Here is a 21,602-nt window from a genome sequence, read left to right on the forward strand (position 1 = left end):
AACGACATAAAAAGGGATTGTATATTGACGAAGCGGAGACGTCAGACTCCTTGTCTTCAGAAGGTTGTCTCATTAATGTTGGCACGCATGGGTGTAACGGCATTGCCATTACAGGCCTTTGCTCGAGTTCTTTGGGAGTTACGGGTTTCAAAGTTTTCGGTCACTGTCCATAATCGTTTTCTTTTTCTTTTTCTTTTTCTTTTTCCTTTTCATCAATCACACACCACAAGGAATCGCGACGCATGAGATAGAGAGGTGGGAAGCTACAGAAATGGCTGGCTCAGGCTATCCCCTGGGCCGCGCAAGTCTTTTTTTTTTTTTTTTGAAGTTGTCGAGAGCAAGGGAAGGTGGGAGAGATCGCATTCGCGATAGCGAGCGAGAGAGAGAGAGGGAGGAGACATGCTGCAGGAAGAACGAGGGTGCTAGATAAGCCCCTTTTTACCGCGCGCGCAAGGATACCAAGCTGTATGAGACGCATAAACAACGAAACATCGACGTCTGTTCTCGGGAGAGCTTTCAAAGTTAGAGAAGTGCATGCTGGAAAGCTCCAGCCTTTCCAGTGCCAATGGTATACATGTGTTTTACCAACGACAAGTGCCTCGGTGCCGTGATGCTTGCCCAGTGACAGCGAAGTATGTAAACAACTCAAAGGTTCCATTTAGACCAACCCCAGCCAAGGTCAGCCGGAGTCCAGAGTTGGAACCTGCTGCTGTTGAGTGAGTCTTATCCAGCAAGATATCCAAGGAGCTTCGGAACAGTGTAACTCATTCCCTCTCCTCTTGGATTTATAACCTAAATACTTGCCTGCTAAGAGTGAGGCTGACTTGTCGTAAGAAGCCGAGAAAGGAAATGACTGCAGAGTTTCATGTCCACTCCACGCTGCGGTGAACTGCAGCGATATCCGCCCCCCCCTCCGCGGGCTATTTCTCTCTTCCTTTCCCGGTTGTATATTCATCAGTACGAATGAGGATTGCTTGATCTGGAAGCCAGCCTACTACGGTACGGTGTGTGGAGTCCTATGTAAATGACTAGAACTTACGCCAGATGGGACTCCCAAATCTCATTATTAAAATGAACTACAAGATACTACTACAAGCTGATGAAGGCAACCTTCCAGATTGACTTGCCCACGTCTAACCGAAAACCCCTGGTCACAACTTCATACATGTAGGGAAACCATTGTCTGCTGAACTTCTGAGCCTTTGTCATTTGTGATATTTTACAATTCCTCATTCTATATTCGAACACGGAGCTAAACAGCGCATCCACGCTCGTCTCATTTTATTTCATTGATTCAAGGTGCTGACCGAGCTACATCCAGCGTTGCCAACCTAGCAGACCCATGTTTTTATGCACAACATCGGTCCCTTAGGGAGAAGGCCGAGGTGTTGAGGGTAGTATCCTCGGACTTCAACATCCGAGCAAACGTATGACAGAGGCCGAACAAGTTGACTTCCACATGATACTGAATTACAAGTCTATACCAAGGCAAGTCTACATCTACCACGACGGATCCGCCGCGTCCGTGACGGCTCCATGACTGGCATCACCCACCAGCCTCGCATACTTGCCCAAAGCACCCCGCCTCACATGCGGCAAAGGCGCCTTCCACTCCTTCCTCCGCCTCTCCATCTCCGCCTCATCGACATCAACAGTGTCAATCCGATTCGTCTCGCCGTCGATGGTAACCGTGTCTCCGTTCTTCACCAGCGCAAGCGGTCCACCGACCGCCGCCTCGGGACAGACGTGGCCGATGATGAAGCCGTGGGACGCACCGCTGTACCTGCCGTCCGTCACGAGCGCCACATTGTCCAGCCCGGCGCCCATGATAGCCGCGCTGGCACGGAGCTGCTCCGGCATGCCCGGCCCGCCCTTGGGACCTTCGTACCGGACAATAAGAACGAGGTTACCGTCCTCGCGGCGGATGGAGCCCGCCGACAGCGCGACGTTGAGCTCGTGCTCCTTGTCAAAGACACGGGCCTTGCCCGTGAAGGTGAGGCCTTCCTTGCCGGTGATTTTGGCGACGGCGCCTTCGGGAGCGAGGTTTCCGCGGAGAATACGGATGTGGCCCGTTGCTTTGATCGGGTTCGAGAGCGGGCGGATGATCTTCTGGTTCGGATCGAGTGAGGGCCAGTCTGCCACGTTTTCGGCGAGTGTGCGGCCCGTTACTGTCATGATGGAGCCGTCGATGAGATTGGCTGCGACGAGCATCTTCAAGACTGAGGGCGTGCCGCCTACTTTGTAGAGATCTTCCATGTAGTACTTTCCTGACGGGGCGAGATCGGCCAGGAAGGGTATGCGGTTGCTGGTGCGGTCAATATCGTCGATGGTCAGGGGTACATCGGCCGTGTTGGCCATGGCGAGGAAGTGCAGGACACCGTTGGTGGAACCGCCGAGGATCATAGTCAGGACCAGGGCGTTCTCAAAGGCGGCTCGGGTCATGAGCTTGCGAGGGCGGAGGTCCTTCTCCATGGTGATCTTGATAGCCGCGGCGGCGCGCTCGCATTCGCGGGCCTTTTCCGGGGATAGGGCGGGGTATGATGAAGATCCGGGGAGCGACAGACCCATTGCCTCGATCGCAGTCGCCATGGTGTTTGCCGTATACATGCCTCCGCAGGCACCGGCACCAGGGCAGGCGTGCTGCTCAATGTCGTCGAGGACGTCAGAGGGCGTGCGGCCTTCTGTGCCGGGGTTCGTCTTTGCGTGAAGGCGATCGTATGTGAAGGCACCGCTAGCCTCGTAGCAGGTGCTGATGTTGATGGGCTTCTCGAGGAGGTCGGAGTGGCCCTTCATAATGGTACCGCCGTAGATCATGATAAAGGGGCGGTTGTGACGCGCGGCGGCCATGATGGTTCCCGGCATGTTCTTGTCGCAACCCGGGATGGAGATGTTTGCGTCGTGGTGCTGTGCGCAGGTTACGGATTCGATACTATCGGCAATGATTTCGCGGGTCTGGAGGGAGAAGCGCATGCCTGGTAGTGTAAGTCAGTGTTTGCCGTATGAGAATTGCAATGAAGGGTGGGATAACTTACCTTCACCTCCCATGGTGATGGCGTCTGACACGCCCACGGTGTTGAACTGCCAGCCGAGCATGCCCTGCTTCTCAACAGCCTTCTTGACAATCTTGCCGAAGTCGAGCACTGTTCCCGCGTCAGCCTTATTGTATCATCTCTGGGGCCCTTTCTCCCAGATAGGGATCTTCTTACGATGCGTGCTGTGCCGTGTTAGTTGAAGCCACCTCTTGACAACCAACCACTTCAGAAGGGAAGACATACTTGCAAGGATTGCCCTCCCACCACACTGTTGCAATACCAACATGCGGCGCCCTCTTCATCATGTCCTTGTTCGGCACGCCAGCGCCGTACAGCATGGCCTACAACATCGTGAGCTTCTATTTCCCGTGAACTTTTGACAACCCCGCGGTAACACCCCGCATCGGCCTCAACCCCGCATTCCCCAACTTTGCTGTAACACAAGAGACGATTCAACGAAGGCTTTGCGTACCTGTGCACCGGGAAAGTCATGTTCCCTTGTGATTGTGTGCGACCACCGGTTGAGTTGTCCTTCAATGGGGTGCTCCTTGAACTGGATGTAATCGTGGCTGTCCTTGTAGCTGGTCTCTTCGGCATCACCTGGACCGTGGCCTGCTTGGTCTGCGCTCATCGTGAAGACTTCTAGGGGGCGTATACGGCTATTCGATTTAGTGGAAGAAGACAATTGCGTCAGTTCGCGTTGACTCGTTTGGGCTACAGAGTCGGGAGGGCCAAGCTTTTCCAAAATGCTGAAATGATGCCGGCGCAAGAAGGGAGGGGAAGACTGTCAACAAAAGACCATGGAAGGGAGAAAAATAATCAATGAGCAGCAGTAGACGCGGGGAAGGGAAAAGGGCTACTGGGGGCGGCAATTTCTTTTTGAACTTTGTTTCACCCACCACACGCATCCGTTCTGTGTACATACCACTACCATGTAGCTCAAGAGCGAGAGCACAGCTCCCGGCAGCGACAACGGCAGCCAAGGTTCACAATGCGGGGAAAGTCAACAGAGCTCGTTGCTTTCTTCCTGTTCCTCAATAGGCTACCGGCAGGGACATCGTCAGGCGCTCCACCAGAAACCTCGGGGACGGATCCGCTCGGGACGCCATTGGAATGAATCCATTGCTGCTTAATGCGAGCGATCCTATTGGGAGGGCTGCCGACGGAGACGAAGCGGCTCGCAGCTTTCGGTCGGGTGATCCCGGCGGCGCCGGAGGGGAATCGGGGCATAGTCCGCGGTTGGGAGTGGAGCAATACTCAATTGACTTTGCGGGTGAATAAGACGGGATGGGACGTGTCGAAGAAGGGTAAATGAGATGGAGAATGACCCATTGACGAATGACGGGTATAACGGAAAATGAACTGCGATGGAGTTGTACGGCAACGGGCCAGCTTTTCAGGGGCCAACTGAGAAGTGAAAAGGGGAATACGGAGAGACATGGACTGATCAAGAGACCAGCTTCATCAAGAAAGCATCGTCACTAACGGCATTCTCTCCGACTAAAAGCATGTCTCCCACGCCTCACAACTGGCGATGCCGCAGTAGAGAATGTGCGTACAAAACGTCAAAGTACGGCAAGCGAAAGGCCGGCCGGTTGGGCAATTGGATGACGCCAGTCCGTGGGACACGCAAGGGCTTCTCGCTGCTCGCGGATCTGCCCACGCTATCCCTCCTCGCTATCCTGTGTGCCTGTGTCCTTAGCTCGCGTTAGTGTTGACGAGATGCACAATGCATTCGTCTTGACTGGTTCCTGGACTTGTGTCGTAGCTAGGTGCTGGTTCACACTCGGGTTGTGGGAAATCGTGCTGTGCTGTCCCCCACCTAAAGTACGTTCCAATCATAGTAGAGGCATTTGTCGTACGGGATTCAATGGGTCGAGTCTCAATGCCGGTGCTGGCCCCGGCCCCGGCCCCGGCGAGATGAGTTCAAGCCGCTCCGCAGTGTGGTCGCATCTTCAGAATTAGATTTGTCCACAGCATGCAGAATAGTTCCGAGAACTGTTGAGCCACGCTGCTCACTCGTGCGACATGCCGCACACATGAGCTGTTGGTGCAACAATGACCTCGTCCCGGTTTAAGATCTCGCACAGCCTACAAGGCTGGAGATCTGCCGGGACCCAGGCTAGTCCCGACTCCCGGAGGCGGGGCCCAACCGGCTCGCGGTTCGGAGATCGAGGTCCTCGGGGCATTTTGGCACGAGAAAATCTGGAGATGATCGTGGCAGACGGAGTCTCCGCTAGATGGGGGTCCTCCCGTTAAGCCTCCCCGCATCCCAGGCTTGAGCGGTCGACAGTCTGTCTGGGCGTGGAGAGCGCTGCAACGTCGTGAATCTCTTTCCCCCGCCCGTTGCTACACTTGCTGTGTGTAGTATGCATGTAAGTCGTAAGTGTGTGTGTGTGTGTGTGTGTGTGTGTGTGCTCATATGCACGCAATACCAGCCACTACACCACCACCAACTGCGTAATCTTGAAGTCAACCGAGAAGGACGTGGTCGTCCGCTCTAGTAGGGTTTCGATTAGAGAAACAGCAATCGTGCCAAGGCCCTGTCGTGTTGCGAAAGTTCGGACACTGAACGGCGAGAGAGGGGCATCTCCCTGGCGTCTCTCACCAGTGGGATGGGATGGCACTCTGTTTGACACTGCGTTTGGATCGGCGAGGGGGAGGGGGGACGCTGGCGATGAAGTCATGCTTTTCCTCTCGCTCGTTTCAATGTGCCTTAGTGTTGGAAGGCAGAGGGAACAGCAATGGAAGGGCGTTCGTCGAGACTCGAGGGGTGCCGGCCTTCTCTCTCTTTCGTCCGACCTATCCGCCCAACTCTACTCGTTTCGAAATCCAGACGGATGGCGCAGCTCATTACGAAGCTTCCTCCTTGGACCTTCACCCCCCTCCTTTCACCATCCTTCTTCGTCCCTCCTCTCTCGAGCCAAGCCATGCCATGCTCTGCCTTGCTCCCTGCTTGGGGGTGTGAGAAACAAGTCCAGGGACCATACTTGGCTGGCGTCTGTTCCAACAAGGCCGAAACCATTTATGCTTCAAGAGTTGGGAGGAAAGAAGGTTTCGGAGGGTGTCAAAAAAGCAGAGCTTTGCTGATCAAGGCGGACCGACGAAACCTTGGGATCTTTGGACGTTTGGGCTGAGTGATGATAAGGTAAGGTAGGTGATTGAAGGTACCAGAGGAAAGGAGGAGGAGGAGGAGGAAAGGAGGAGGAGGAGAGGAGGAGAAGGAGGAGGAAAGGAGGAGGAGGAGGAGGATGAGGAGGAGGAGGAGGAGGATGAAGGTTGGGACTTGGGAGGGTGTGAAGGGGGGAACTCTGACCGCGCCAGTACGTACCTCAATCTCAACCTCAACTTCAAAAAGATAGTCGCGGGTACGTACACATGGCTGGCCTTGCCTTCCGCACAATTCACGGCCCCGTTGCTATTTCCAACTTCACACGAAGAGAACAAAGTACGTAACTTTCGTCCTAGAAAGACAGGGTGCCGTGAGTGTCTGCGGTCTACAACCTACGGGGACGGGACACTGCACTTTGCCGCGAGGGAACAATTGCCGATGGTGAACCCCTCTTCTGCATCTTGCATCGCATCTACATGACGCTATTGACGGTTTGATCATGTATGTATGGGCGTGTCCTTCGAAGCGCTTGTCTGGAATCGGGAACTAGAAACTGCAACTTGGATCGTCAAAGCACATGTCAGACAAACGTCAACAAGCTTCACTCGACGACTTGTTACCCTAATCTGGACAGGGATTGAGAGATCGTATCAGTATCGAAGCGATTCACCAATGTCCAAACAAACACACACACGCTTGGACATACGCATCGCTTCCTTCTCTCTTCGTATTCCTTCTCTCTCAGCTGCAGCTGTCATGGCACACGAGAGTCAAGCGTTGATAACACGTAGGTAGGTAGATAGCAAGTCACTGCGGGAGAAACAAGATTTCTCAAAACTCTGATTTCTCGATTCGCCGTTTTGAAGAAGGGAAAAAAGCAAAAGCCAACGCGATCGTCGTCTGCATGAATCCCGCAGGACCCCAGGGGCCGCTCTAATGTACAAAAAACTGCCGTAACAAGTTGTTTCGGAATAACCCCACGATTGCGAGGTTTTTGTGGTTCGTGGTCATCACTTCATTTCTGCAAAGTGTGGAAAAGATGCCTTCCCGAGAAGATGAAAGAAATGTTGTAAATGTCCTCCTCCGCACTGCCAGTCGTGCCCAACCATCCCGTTTCAGGAATGTAGCGTTCAATCCCCTTCGCATGCCTCGGTGATGGCCTCGTTTTGTCCCCCAAAAAGTCGATAGAAGATGAAATGAAGAAATGGAAGAAAGGGCGGCTCCTTTCCCCTCCTGAGCAATCCCCCCTTCCTGCGCCGAATAGCGCCCCAACAGTTCGCAGCCATCCGGTCGTATGTGTTCGTGTACGATGAAGATGGAAAAAAAAAAAAAAAAAAAAAAAAAAAAGAGGTTTGGCCAAAGACAAAGAAAACGAATTTCTCATAAAAGGAGAAGCCAACAGAAGCGAATAACAAACCCGCGGCTTGATGCTGTAGTCTTCTTGTTCCACTTCAGGAAGACGCAGAACCTCAAGCAAGAATCAGACACTCAAAGTGGTAAAGTAATACACTGGTAGAATCAAAGTGTTGGCTCAGTCGGTGCCGAGTTGCTTAGGCGCCGACTCGTGATTCCTCCATGCGTCTCACCAACTCGCGCTCACGGGGAGAACGCGGGTTGGCGTCAATGCCAAGAATAGCAGAGATGCGAGTCTTGTCTTGAGGTCTGTCGTAGCTATCGCGATCCAGGTTGTCGGGGCTGGAGGTGGGTGTGATGGGTGTGCTGGCCTGTTGCTGGTTGCAGCATGCACCGTTCTGCCATGCCTGCTCCAACATAACGGGGCTTGCACCCGGGCCGTAGTCGTTGGCAACAGCGGCCCAGAACGAGGCGCGGTGTGCAGTGTAAACGGATTGGAGGCGGTTCATGTCAACGTGTTGATGGCTGACAATGGACTGAGTAGAAGGAAGAGCGCACTCCAGACGCAGCGGTGGCGTCATGGGGAGGCTGCCGGACATGGACTGGAAGGTGGCGGAGGGGAGAGCCGCGCTGCGAGGCTCAGGGAGAGGTGTGGGGTATCCGCGGGTGGGGGAGGCGGTAGGAGGTGGCAGTGTCATGCAGACCGGCTTGGGGAGAATGGCGGGAAGTCTGGGAGAAGCTTCGTGGCCCATGATGCTGGGAAGTTGTATAGGGGCGGGCGAGTGAGGGGCGTAGCTGGTTGAGCTGCCTGGGGGAGAGACCGAACGAGGAGTCGACTCTCGGAGGGAAGAAGGCATCGTCGGCTGCATGACAGGTGAGTGGGTGGTGGAAGAGCCAGAAGAGACCGAGGTAGCACGCTGCTTGCGTCGGTTGCTGCCATGGCTAAGCTGATGGTAGTGAAGGCGGCATGCCAGCTCAGTCTTCTTCAAGTGAGCGGCGATGTGCTTGTAAGGCATCTTCTGAAGACGAGTCTGAAGCAGATAGACTTCCTGTGTGTGGTACAGTTAGACAATGGTCTCACACATGTGACTCTGAATGGCAGCAGTCCCCAAGACTGTGAGTGAAACATACCTCATCCTCGCTCCATGCTCTGCCTCCTCCGGTTGAAGCCGCCTTGCGGTTCTTGGTGATTCCATATTCATGACGATCCATGGCGTCGGAAGTGGGAGTGTAGGTGGCCGTGTGAGGCCCCAATTGCATCGTGGGAGACATATTTGCTCGTTAAATCGTTTCGGAACAGTCGATGTTGCGTCGTTGTACCTCTCAGAAGTAGAGGTAAACTCTTGGGGTCTCTCGGTGGAGAATCTTCACGCGTTACGTTGTTCGCGGTGTCCTGGAAGCTGGGTTTGATAAGAAGAAGCAGAAACTTGCTGCCAACGAATCGAAGGTTAAAAAGTTGATTGTTGTTGAAAAAAGGTGGTGTCCCAGCCGGAAGCTCGCAACAACGAAGTCGGCTTTCTGCAGATCCGTCAAGGAGAAAGGAAACGGATAGGCGAGTGAGGGAAGGTCCCAAAGAAGTGAAGTGAAGTTCGTTTGTTTGAATAAACCGGATAGGTCAAGATATATTGACAAAAAAAGGTGGTGTTCAAGAAGCGTAGTCAAATGAGTGTGTGCAGCCAAGCCAGTTGGACAATGAAGGAAAGTAAAAACCCTAGCTGCGGGAGAAGAAAAGAAGGACACGCAACTGCGCTTCAAGAAGACGAAGAAAAGGGATGTTGATGATAAACCCAAGTTAGGTAGAGAAGGTAACAGAAAGATGAAAAAGTTCGAGATGGGGGGAGAGGGGGAGGATAAAGTAATATTGCAGCCACAGCCAAAGTTGGCCCTGGGTCCCAGTCTCTTCTCAGTTTCTGTCTGACAACTGGCAGGACGAGACAAGACGGGACCAGCTCTACCAGCATTAGACCGTATCTGTCCCCGTACTTAGACAAGGCACCACTCACACACGCGCCCAAAGAAGAAGAGCGGGTAGGCAGGCATAGCAAACATTGCCTCATCATGTTCGGGTGCTGGTACATGCAGGACAAGGGGGGGGGGGTAGCACACCGTCAAGTCTAGCCCTGTTGCAGATATTCAGCAGTGAAGCCAGCCAGACCCTGGAGAAGATGGAGTGGATGTGACAGAATTAGCAGAGCATAACGTTTGGTCTGATCCGCCTGGTCTGCTGCCATCCCCATTTTCTGAAGGGAAAAAGTAAGAAAAAAAGAGTGTGTGTGAGACCCAGAAGAGAGAGTGAGAGAGAAACCAAGACCAGGCCCGGCAACACTTGTGCAAGCCACACCCTGTTTGACCACACCCCTGTACGTAACTTGTTCGAGGGCAGGGCCAGAAAGAGGAGACGGACGAGGAACAGGCATGGGTGCGAGATTATGGATCCGGTGAGAGACGAACGTGCGTCTCAACCGGCCGCCATGATGGATCGAGAAGAGAGCAGCCAGAGTCGAGTGGCGCCCGCCAATAGACAAGCCAAAGTAAAATTGGAAGATTGCCCGCAACGAGCTGTAGCCTCGGAGGCTCGGATGCAGGTTGAGCATAGACCAAGCCTAGGGCCCCCAGAGATGGAGCTCTCATTGAAGACTCGAAGAGCAAACGAGAACAAGAGAGATTAGGAAGTTGGAACAAGAGGCTCTTGACATTTGTGAACCTGGAACATGGTAAAGGAAAGCCACCAAAGCCGTGCAGCGTAGCGTCCCCGTTACCGAAAAGAGCGGTGTCGTGCCTCCGATTTGTTTCTTCCCCTTCTTCGTCAACAAGGGGAGAGTGTGCCTGCCCCGAGGCCTGGGCTCCAATTCCATGCAGATTCAGTTCAGAGCCTCAACTTGGCTAGTTTGTTGCAAGCATCTGGATGACCCGCCAGCTGGTTTTGGTTTCGGCCACGGCACATGGTCGGTGGATCTTGTTCATGACCGATGAGGAGGGACTTTAGAGAATTCGGTCCTCTCTCTCTCTACTAAGGTAAGGTAAGAAAGGTATGGATACTCGTGTTGCGCGCGTGGCAGAGCGCCGCATAGTATGGGGCTTGGGATGGCGTGGCATGGCATCGCCGAAGGCTGTTTTGGAAAGTTACGTAACTTGAGTCAAAAACAAACCATTGATCCCTCCCGAGCCCGAGACCTCGACAGAGTTGACACCGTCACGCTGGGTCGGGTGGCTTGCAACAAGGAAGAGGGTGTTACTATTTGCGGCCGACATCTAGTCTCAAGTCGCGATAAGCATACGTCTGCTCGCTGTCAATCTCGCGGAGGCATTGGCGAGGATAAGGGAGGGGGAGCAACGCAAAGGAAGGGGAATGGCTGCAGCGTTTTGGGGCTCTGCGTAGGTTTGCGGTCTCGCACTCTTGCAGAGGGGATTCTTGGAACAACGATAGCGAGGTATTCGTGGGAATAGTTGTTGAGGAGTACCCCGTGAGTCCGTACTGCGTACAGATAGGCTGGACAAGGCAGAGAGAGAGGCAGGGGCTCTGCGGGTACGCGAGGCATACATTCGCAGCATATGCCCAATTGAGAGGGAAACGGGGTATTGAGCAGGTTGCTTTCCTCGTCTCGGTCTCGTATGGTATAGCGCGCGTGTACGAAGTATTGTACGTGCGGTGCGGACGGTGCGGACGGTGCGGTGTGCGGTACAAGACGTTACTGCGTATTTCCATTGCGTAGGTTGCGATGTGCAGTAGGATGAGGAGAGGGACGCGCAGGCTGCATTGCAGCATGGTCGTCGCATGGCCAGTCCTCAAGTGCCGTTTTTGGTGAGGAGCGGGAACTGGTCGTAAGGGCGGCAGGTTGTTGATGCTGCCGCTGGTGTTGTCCAGATTGTTGCGGGCAGTCGTCGTCCTGACGGGATCGTGACCCTGTGTCTGAAGGTTGTGTGAGGATGTCTGTCTGGCGTTTGACGGCGGGGTCAAGCGATGGACGGTACGTGTTACAGAGGCGCGCCTGCGACTGCCATTGGCCCGTTTTCGCGGCAGCCCCTGAGCCTTCCTTGCGCTTGCGAGTTGCGCACACAGAAAGGCAAGGCACGCTAAGTGGCTACTAGTCCGCATTGGGTTTGGGACAAGTCAGGAACAGAAACCGCCATTACCCCGGTCAGCCTCGCAACCGCAATTGGTACGTAGATACGTATCGGTTCCCGAGGCAAGAGAGCTTCACAGGGCAGTTTCCACCTCATTGCGAACCACCGGTGCGGCGGGGCCGAAAACCCCTGTCCATTGTAACCGTCCTTTTGTTCACAGTGAGTGATCTATTGTGTTGTGTCTATGGATACACTACCACAGTCAGTCAGTTCTCGAGGCTCGGGGCTCCTTGACTTCGTCCCACGTCGTCTTCTACTAGGCCCCGTTGCGGCTTGCCGTGTAAGAGCCTCCTAAATGGGAACAATTGCGCCAGAGCCGCCCCTACCATATCGACAGGCCCAGATGCCAACCCGGCTGTGTGGTTTGATGTCAGGGCTCTCCCCTTCAACAGTAGCGCCATCCTGTCTGGGACACCGAGAATCCTTACGGATATTCACTACCAGCTAAGAAACTTTGAAGGAAGAGACAGGTCCTTGGCTTCGTTGCCCTGATAAACCATGACACGACTGACGACTGTATTCGTAGACTCTTCCCATGGTCCCATCTGATCGACAGTTCTGGCATCCCTACTTCGGACCCCGCGCGACCTTGTCGAAGCGAAGCGATGTGATGTGATGGCGTGTCCAGTCCAGGCGTCTGGTGTCTGGTGTCCTTGGGTTGTGCGGTACGAAGTAGAAGCATAGGCGTTGGCATCTGTATCGAAACATGAGGCTGTTTCTTGTTCGTCCCTCTCTGACGCCGCCTCGGCACTTGCGCTCTGAGACTGACAATTTTCAGCAGGGCGTGGTGGTTCACGGTGCACTGCGTACTTGGTGCAAAGTGCTCGCTCATCACCGATCAAAAACTAGGTAGATACTAATTGCTGCGTAGAGTGCCTGTCCATCTATTCTCCATATGTGGCATTGCTATGGCAGTCATTGGATCACCCGGCACAGCGGCATGTTTGTCTAAATTGACTGCCCTACACTACGATGCCATCCCAGGCTGGTATGCATTCGCCGCATTGCAACTTGAATTGCCCACATCCATCCGCAGCCGCAGCCAAACTTAGCACACCCCTCATTCGGGCGTCATTAAAAGTCTCCGTACCTTATATGAGGGAAACCTACGGATAAACACGGACGGACGCTATTCATAAGACTTGACATTGGATAATAAACCTTTTCAGACACGCACTCTATCATCGGCATCCCAACGTGGCCTCTCTCTCTCTCTCTCACACACACACACACACACACACACACTTTTCTCTCACAGTTGGTTCACGGACCACTCAGTCAGTCACTTTCTCTCCGGCAGTCACAAGTGACAAGTTGACAAAATAAATGAATTTGTTCTACCGCCATTCACCTGTAGGGCAGGCACTGGCAGGTTTGTCGAAAAAAAGGGTTTCTCCGATCCTGACTCCTCGAAAGTATCCTCCCCCGCCTTCCGTGGGTACCGAGACGCACCAAAACATTGAAACTCGCACCACTTTCCTGCCAAGATGTGGAGAGAGCAATAAAAGCGCTTCACCTGTTTTCGTAACGAAAGCACAATTAAAGGGAGAGGGCAGGTTTTCTTCGTATGTACAGAAAAATCTCTCCAGAGGGCCAGGGGGGTTTGAATGTAGAAGGGGGGGGGTCTAGTTTCCAGAGGAGGGGGACTCTGCTCGTTTTTGCTCGTCTAGCCGTGATCATTTGGGAATCCCAGGCCGTTGTTGCCTCTTGGTGAATTTCCATGTCCTGGGCCCAAGTCCCTTGAAACTCGTTAGCAAGCAGGCGCAATTTCACCCACGTCTCAGCCCTTTCCCTCTTGGTCGCCCTTTCCCCCTGACGGCCTACGGTACGTACCGAAAACGCGTGGCCCCCACATTGAGTCCTGTACGTTCCTATCCGTACCTAAGGCCCCATTACTCAGGGCTTGAGCCACTCACAGACTACACACGCCGCCCGCAAACTGACCACAGCCAATCAAAAGTGTGGCTGTCAGCTTCACCTCAGACCTCTTTTTTCGTCCTTCTTTCTGCCCACACCCGGGAGGGACTTCGTCACCCCTCTGTGCCCTCCCGAAATCCCCCTCCATTTTCCACCACTCACCTCTCTTCCCGACGACGTCTCCCAAAAACTCAGACAGACGCACGCTGCGAACAGACAGCCGACCATCCACACCCTCCCCTTCCCATCCTCTGACCGACGGGACGAACATGGATTGCAAGAAACAACAGAGGGGCCCTAATGCAGGAAACCTTATTTGTTTCTTAACAGATCTCTGCTGAAACTGAATCTGGCTTGCACCATGCCACCATGCCACCATCTCGTTTCCGCTTCCAGGCACTCCCCTCCAAACGCTCTCTACTACCGGCGCTCTCTACGGTGTATTAGTCTCTACCTTACGAATACAGAGTACGGATACCGATACACTACGGATACCGTCTGGCGTGAACTCCGTCCATCACACGCTCTCTTTCAGGTCCGCAGCCCTTTAATCGTCGTCAATTAAGCCTCCCTCACTCATTCTCCTGCTGCCGCCCGCCGAAAGTCACGGCCGAGAGTCTGGGCGGGCTGGGCCACACCACACAGAGTTCAACATGTCTGAGCCAAACCTCGGCCTCGGGCCTCCAACGTCTACCTCATCAGGGATAGGATTCGTCTGATCTTTTCGCCCTTCCAGCCTGTCAAACCAAACTACTGGCACGCTGCCTAACCTGACGGACGGGTCCACCGAGTCATAGACCGTCCTCTGCCATCCATCACGATTCACAGATCGCAATTTACATCCTACAGAAGCAGAAACATTCTCGCCGCCGCAGCACTAATAGAAACAGGCCGTTCCCTGGGTGGCTTCACTCAAAATGAGAAAGCCGAGCCACCATCGGCGCCATGGAGATCGAAACACGGCCCGTCACCGCCGCGGGCTGCTCGTGGCCCCCAATTCTCCGTGGCAAAACCATGACTTGCGGCCGTCCGCTCCGGGACTTTTCCTTCTCTTTGCGCGTTGCGCACAATGAACATCCTCCGGCCGCCCGTTTGGCCCCCGTCCCGCAAGACTCAAGCTCTAGCAAAACCACAATGCTGAGCGGAGGTAAACCATGATTGATTATCCTCTCGAGCGTCAACCCCGGCACCAATTAGGTTCCGCCATCCAGGCTCCAACGTGTAACCTGGCGGCCCTACCAATCGAGGTCCCTGATCGCCCAAAATCTCCCCCCAGCATGTGAGAGCCTCCATCCAGCCAAGGAGGTTCAGAAACAAAGGGCCTTACCCCTCCATACGACCAAGACGAGGGGGCAACATATCACGGGGCGGATGCTCATCATCCGGACCATCAGCGGCCAGTAAACTTTTCGCCAGTAATGTGGGAAGAGAGCAGGCAGACTCAATATCGGAATAACTGGGGTATTGAAGGGATCGCCCGCATCCCGCGAGCCCAGAAGCGCCCGCATTCATACCTATCCGGTGGGAAATGCAGACCAAGTATCCGTAGGTCTCCGTCTCCGATTCTCCCAGGAGGAATCGCCAAACGTCACGTCCCCTTTCTGCCGCTCTGCCATCTCATCTCCAATCTGGTGATGGCGGTAATGATCTTCGGGAAGCCCATCAACCGAGGATAATGGTCGACGGGCGCGAGTGTGGTTGGTGGAGTTGAGATGTCATAGAGACACAAACGGCCGCATTAATCGAACCCGTGGTTCGGATTCGCGTCAGGATCCGCCCACCTTACCTGGTGCTGGAACCGTACCGGACTCGACTAGATGAACAGTGACGCCCGGTTCCCTGACAGAAGCTTGGCGATACTCTTTTCGTCTGATCTCTCGACCGATGGATTGGGGCGGCCCCACACTCAACGGTCCTGCAACAGTACAAGTGCATCCACGGAGGACGGAGGCTAAGAAGAGCGAGATTACAGGTCCCGGCTTTGACACTGTCCGCTGCACACACCGTTCAAGATCAATACCTACTACCTGATGGGTCAGGTGTACTACAACTGCTGGACAAATAGGTACGGGGGGCATACTAATCACTATCTGGAGAGTGACACAGATTCCGCATTGGCTCGACGAAATTACCCGACATGGTGCAGAAAAATGCCTGGAAATGGAACGTCGCCCGTACGGTGTACCCAGCTTGTTCCGCGTGTCTCGCATTACTCGGCCGAGTGAATACACTTACGTGGAGGTTGGCCGGCCCAGCCTTGTGGGTCAGTGCTTCTACTTTGCATCAGGGCGTCCCATGCGACTTTCTCTCCGCTTTGCTTCAACCTAGGGCCCTGAAATACATAGGGGGCTGAGCTTCTCAAGCAAAAGGGATTGCAACGGAGATATCCAGCGGCCTTCCCAATTGTTCATGTCGCCACGGATCGTCGTTGGATCGCCTGGTCGTCGGCCGTCTCAGCAAACTTGCATGAATCCTCTTCGTCCAATGTCTTCAGAGCGGCACTTTGGGAGAAAACATCAACAGACTCGACAAACTTGCTCGCGACGGGCACTGGCCAGCGTTCCGATTCACGGCTTGGCCGAGCCCAGGGCCACTATGCGCGAAGACGTTGTGGTGGACGTGTCTTCAGTCATCTGTTGCCCAAGAGCCGCGAGTCTCAAACAATTGGTGCCGGAACCCTGCGACCAACATCGTTTCACAGCTGGGGTCTCTCATCGCGACCTGCCAAGGAGGCATAAAGTCTGTCCATGTTCGGAACGAACATGCACGTTCTGGCAAGGAAAGGATGGCGTCACGGAGTCTGATTGCCCTACGCGCATGAAAGCGAGAGACCGGATGGCAGTAGACGTGGCCGGGTCAGGGCTTGTGAGGCCGTTTTAGGTTACCTGTCGACAACATGAAGCTAGACGACAGCATCCAACATGAGCTTGGCATGAACCTGGGGCTCATCTTTTTGGTGGTCATGGGGCTCATCCTCACGCCTGGTGCGATCTGGGGTCGTTGCCAGGGTCGGGCGAGCCACCTTGTTTCGTCGCCTCTTTTTCGGTGTTTGAAACAATTCTTGTCTTGGGGGACTAGCAGCGTCGTTTTTGTTTTGGCGGTCAAGCTGCGTAGGGTACCGCTTACGTGGGTGGGCGGAATACGCGGCCAATTGTTAGAATGTGCCCGGCGGTCAGCCTCATCACTCTATCTACGTCTCTCTCTCTTTCGCTGTCGTGACGAGCACACAGATTCATTCACGATACGACTCTCGTGGAGCAGCAAGTGGAGAGGGGTGATGCCGATGGACCGCGGCATCTCGGGCACCCTGGTCTCCCCGTCCCGATCTGGCCACGGCCTAGTGGAACCCCAAGCGCCCGGAACCGATTGCAACCGTGCACTTCTGAGGCAGCTCGGTCTCCAGGATCCCGGTATCCCGGCACCAACCCTCTCCCGATGTGACCTGGGAAAAGACGGGCCTTCGGTCCGCTGCCGTGAAGTTGCTGGCTCCCGTTCCCCGTCCCGGATGATTACGAAAGCTGGCCAGGCCGCGGGCTCCGCACCTCGGCATCATCGGAGGACCAGTACCGCACGGAAACCTCGGGGTGTTGGGCAAGGCATTTCCGCGGAGTCGTCCGTTGCATCCAATCCCCCTCAATTGACCAATATGGTTTCTCGACCGCCTGTTGTAGTGCAAAGGATTCCCGAACCCAGCCAGATTATCCTTAGAGCAAAGCATCAAAACTCAGTTGAACACCCAGGTGTCTTTCCAAACAGAGCCTCGAGCGCAATCTGACTCTTTCATTCTGACATGAACGCTGGGACAGCGGCAAGAAGATGCAATGCCCACAATGGGCACGCTCCCAGGTCTAGCGTCGCGCACTGTTGGACCACGACCACGTCTGTGAGCGGTCCAACGCACAGGGAGAGGCGTCATCACAAGTTGGAGATGACGAGTAACCCCTAGTCTGGATGAACTCACCATTGCAGAGCCGCGGCTGATGAGCAGCGACATGATGTTATCCCAGGGGCTGAAAATAACAATGAGCGAGACGTATTGAGGATTGGTTTTGGCTCGTCCGACAGGCAATTAGTCGCGCAAACCCATTCAGATGTATTCAACATTGCTGCAACCATGTCGTCCGGTTTCCACAATGCCAACGTCACAGCCTAATCGCCTCGAGACGGGGCGGAACGGTACATGCAGCGACGATGGAAGAGGCAAGGTACTCGTCAACAGTCGAGGTACTGTACGTACCGCGCAGAGTCCGATGTTGTGGTCGGTGTCCACCAGCGGTACCGCTAACAAGAGGTACATGAAGCGAGGATCAAGTACTTGGACCATGCAGACGGTACATGGAGTACATGTAGTTCAAAAAGGCTGTCAGAAGGACAATTGCGACGAATACCTTCTTTTGATTTTTTTTCCCCTATACCTTGGACCTTGAAAGCAGCACGGAGCACATTTTACAACATTACAGACATGGGAAGCTCAATTGAAAAGGGAGATCGGTGGAGGGACGAGGCTGAGAGATTATGCGATAAACTTTCCATCCTTTCCTTTCCGTCCTCTCGCATTTCCCCTCCAAGCTCCCCGTCAATGGTCAACCATTCATTGGAGCACTTCAATTGCTGCCTCGCCCGTTGCCCGTTCAGTCAGGCAAACAGGAACGGAATAAAAGTGGCTCAGATGGATTGCTATTTGCTTGATTGGAGTTGAATGAGGAAAGTGGCTGAGCTGAGGTGCGGTGGGTTTCCCCGCAAGAAGAAACGCTTGTGACCTGTGACCTCAGTCATCAAATTCAAGCAAAGCGCAGTAGCGAGCGACACGACACGACACACGGCAGGAGCGCATGGCCGAAGGGTCCGAGGTGAGGAAGGAGCTGTCAGATCCGACCGACTAACTCGGTGTGTCTAAGGCATAGCTGTTTATCTGCCTTGCCTTACGCAGTAGGTGCGATGGAATACGAGCAGCGGCAGCACGCGGACAGGATTCGCAGTCGCATCGTACCGCTAGCAAAGGAAAGTAGGAAGTACCTACCTGCCGTGGGTGCTTAGGTCGAACCTGCCATTATTGATAAAGTGAAGGACTTGAGATGATGGACTGAGGTGAACAACTGGCAGCTGCGACGGGCGAGGAAAAGTGGAACAGGGACAAGGCACGGAGCAGCCACTGAGCATTGAGCCATGACGAGGTGTCGAGTGACAAGCAAAAAAGAACCGTGCGACTCGAGGGGAAGCTGGTCCGTGCAAAGCACTGGAAGTCAACGGCTGAGGCAACAAGATAGGTAAGTCGCAGCTGCCCTCTTGCCAAATGTTCCCAAACTGGCTGCAAAAGGGGAAGCAGCGCAGCGTCCCGGTTAACAATCGGAACGTCATCGTCACTTCCTGCCTGACCGAGGCCCCACTCAGATCGCGTCGGCTGGCCCCTCCTCTCCCCCCGCCCGCCTCCCTCGTTTCTTTTCCATGTTCCCTCGTCCTCCCCCTCCCCCTTAGCAATTTTCCCTCCTGACCCCTTCCACCACCCACATTCTCCCAGCAGAAGAAAAAAGAGGGCAACCAGAAACATCACCGTGAACCAGGAAGTTACTTCCATCAGAGGTACATCCTTGGGTCATCGCGAGCCATAGCATCCCAACTCCCATTTCTAAAGTCCCAAGTTCCTAAACCAACCTACTTTACACTACACTACGGATACCCAACCCGACATCATCAGCTCGAGGTGCGCACCAGCTCAAGCTCCACCTCCACACTTTTGCTTCAGGTCCTTGCCGCTACAGCAAAGGTATCGGTCTCCGTACAGCTACAGAAAGCTACAGCTGTGAATACACGGTACCCGAGTACGCACCCAGTCAGGTACCTCGCACCTTTGACGGATACATCACCTGTCGCGCTTCACCTCAACCTCACCTTAAAGAATAGACCGAAAAAGCCCTGAGAGCTTCAAGGTCAACGACAATACCGAGGTGAGCAGCACCCGACACCACAGACGCGCTGCCGCCGCCCATCATTGTCGCACCTCAACACCACTTGGACGTTGCCGTAACCGCAAGGGAACGGAGATCTCCACCATCGTCGCCCGTCATCCTCAATCACCTCACCTCACACCTCATCATCGCTCACAGAGCTATCTGTCATTGACGCCGTCGCTGTCGCCATAGCTGCAGTCGTCACCACATTTACTTCACTTGCGCGCCGCCAATTCCACGCACCTCCATCTCATTCCGCCTCTGGCACCAACCATTACACACGCATCACTCTTTGAGCCTATCTCATCGACGTCCACCACTTTTCTTTGCCTTCCCTGCAGACGTTGGCTACGTCTTACCTCACTGTACAGGCATACACACAGCATCGCGTTGCAATACCCGAAGCTTCCTATCTGGATTGCTCCATCTTTTGCTTTCTCTCTCTCGCCATCGCCTATCCAGACACTGCTTCGAGCAAGTCTCCATCACTCTTCTCGCTCTCCATCCCATTCTGTCTCCGCCGTACGGATACACGCGCCCCAGTTTTAGGATCGCCGTCCATTGTTGATTGACCCTTGATCCGAGGATCCGCCACCGACCACCAGCTGCACCCAACTCACACGCGCGAACGCGAACCAACAAGCAACGCACGGCACATCTTGCGCACTGCCTCAGCTGCCTGTCTACTCCCGTCTACTTGCACCTGTCTATCTAAACCTCTGCGTCCTCCACGGATACATCACGCTACCTCTCTCTGGCTCCGCTACTACTTGTCACTACCTGCCAGACCTTATCTCGCGATACACCACACACCTCACCTCATCTGGACTACCTTACCTGATTACCTATTACCTGAAGGTATACCAGGAAAGAGCAAGGGCACCGCAACATTCGGTACCTTCCATTTTTTCCCCAACCTCTTCAGCTCCTGCCTTCCGGAGTCCCGTCGCACTTTGTTCCCCCACACCGAAGGGAAATCATCCATTCCTTCCCGTCGACGAATCCCGCGCGCCGCGTCGCTCTATGCCGCAGCAGCCCTTCACCTGACATCCAATTACCTGACGATTACACCTTTCACCTGCTCTCTCACACCTGAGCCTTCCAGGTTTTTCCAGCCTCTCCAAGTCCGGCCGTTCCCTGCCGTCCGTTACGAGATCCACCTGGTTCCGCCGTTATCTTTGCTCACTGATTGCTGCACTGCCGCCTGAGGTGTGCTCAGTTTTTTCTATCCTCTGTTTTTTTTTTTTTTCACTCTTGCGTGTCGCGTCCCCGTCGCTTTCGGTCGCCGCACCACACGTACCGGTATTGCAACGCCCGCACACACCAACGTTCAACACACACACAATACCTTACCTTACGCAGCGCACCTGCCACCCGACCCGAACCAGCCAGCCCAGCCAGCCAGGTCAATTGGAACCACAAGGCAGGCACCGCCGCACCACACAACCTGGCAGTAACCACCCCCAGAAAAAAGAGTACTTGAAGCAAACACGTCCTCGGCCTCGCGCGCCTTGTATCTTTGTCCCCCTTTATTCTCGCCTCTACCTCGCACCATCCCTCCCCCTTCCCTCCCCCTCCCACTCCTCCCATCCTTTCTACCTCGTCACTTCGTCACCTCCGTCACCAGCCATCCATCCATCCATCGGTCATCCCCCCCCCCCAAAAAGCCCAGAAAAAGCCCTTCCCAACCCCGGGCGTGTGCGTGACCCGCTTCTTGTCTTTTGCGACTCAGGCTTGGTTCAAGTCTCTCTTCCACCCCCCGAGAGAGCAGAGACCAAATATTCCCCATCCATCAACCCGTCGGTTTATGCATCGTTGTTGAGTTAATACTACCACTACATTGCCCGTAAGTACCTGCACCCTATTTCCTATGTTCCTTTTCACCCGTTGTCCCGATTGAGGATCAATTCACCACTTGTACCTCAAAGATGGAATCGTCGCGCGCATACAGACACAGTTCGCCTCATCGGCGCTGATGCTGTCGCGCGTCTCTTTCTCATCGAGACTCTGTCATGTTGTCGACGCCCTCTCGTCGAAGTTTTCTCTGCCTCACCGCGTCTTCGCAAGCACGTCTGTGAATCCTCCCTGATAAGCAAACGTCTTGCGCGCAATCGC

General features: G+C 54.3%; 5 protein-coding genes across 5 annotated transcripts; 2 read left to right on the top strand and 3 right to left on the bottom strand.

Annotated features, from left to right (window-relative positions):
* Positions 1-1,500: 1,500 nt before the first annotated feature.
* BDP81DRAFT_451387 (dihydroxy-acid dehydratase) lies at positions 1,501-3,663 on the bottom strand (the record flags this gene model as incomplete). The annotated part of the gene is made up of 5 exons (XM_060592624.1): positions 1,501-2,972; positions 3,033-3,140; positions 3,207-3,214; positions 3,276-3,373; positions 3,505-3,663. The coding sequence occupies 5 exons, from the start codon at positions 3,661-3,663 to the stop codon at positions 1,501-1,503; spliced, it is 1,845 nt and encodes a 614-aa protein (XP_060443522.1).
* Positions 3,664-6,935: 3,272 nt separating this feature from the next.
* On the bottom strand, positions 6,936-7,611 carry BDP81DRAFT_54689 (uncharacterized protein). Its single transcript, XM_060595971.1, has one exon. The coding sequence runs from the start codon at positions 7,526-7,528 to the stop codon at positions 7,160-7,162; it is 369 nt and encodes a 122-aa protein (XP_060443523.1). The 5' UTR covers positions 7,529-7,611; the 3' UTR covers positions 6,936-7,159.
* An 83-nt stretch (positions 7,612-7,694) lies between these two features.
* BDP81DRAFT_324066 (uncharacterized protein) lies at positions 7,695-8,769 on the bottom strand (the record flags this gene model as incomplete). Its single annotated transcript, XM_060584848.1, has 2 exons — positions 7,695-8,546; positions 8,629-8,769. The coding sequence occupies 2 exons, from the start codon at positions 8,767-8,769 to the stop codon at positions 7,695-7,697; spliced, it is 993 nt and encodes a 330-aa protein (XP_060443524.1).
* Positions 8,770-15,676: 6,907 nt separating this feature from the next.
* BDP81DRAFT_451391 (uncharacterized protein) lies at positions 15,677-16,277 on the top strand (the record flags this gene model as incomplete). Its single annotated transcript, XM_060592625.1, has 2 exons — positions 15,677-15,802; positions 15,885-16,277. The coding sequence occupies 2 exons, from the start codon at positions 15,677-15,679 to the stop codon at positions 16,275-16,277; spliced, it is 519 nt and encodes a 172-aa protein (XP_060443525.1).
* Positions 16,093-17,583, top strand: BDP81DRAFT_54719 (uncharacterized protein). Its single transcript, XM_060595972.1, has one exon. The coding sequence runs from the start codon at positions 16,436-16,438 to the stop codon at positions 17,312-17,314; it is 879 nt and encodes a 292-aa protein (XP_060443526.1). The 5' UTR covers positions 16,093-16,435; the 3' UTR covers positions 17,315-17,583.
* Positions 17,584-21,602: the final 4,019 nt, after the last annotated feature.

This window comes from Colletotrichum phormii (genome assembly GCF_030913505.1).
Source record: "Colletotrichum phormii strain CBS 102054 chromosome Unknown BDP81scaffold_14, whole genome shotgun sequence".
Taxonomy (NCBI): Eukaryota; Fungi; Ascomycota; class Sordariomycetes; order Glomerellales; family Glomerellaceae; genus Colletotrichum; species Colletotrichum phormii.

Excerpts from the sequence above, each read along its gene's own strand:
- BDP81DRAFT_54689 (XM_060595971.1), bottom strand. The coding sequence starts at position 7,528 with ATGAGAAATTCGTTTTCTTTGTCTTTGGCCAAACCTCTTTTTTTTTTT.
- BDP81DRAFT_54719 (XM_060595972.1), top strand. The coding sequence starts at position 16,436 with ATGAAGCTAGACGACAGCATCCAACATGAGCTTGGCATGAACCTGGGG.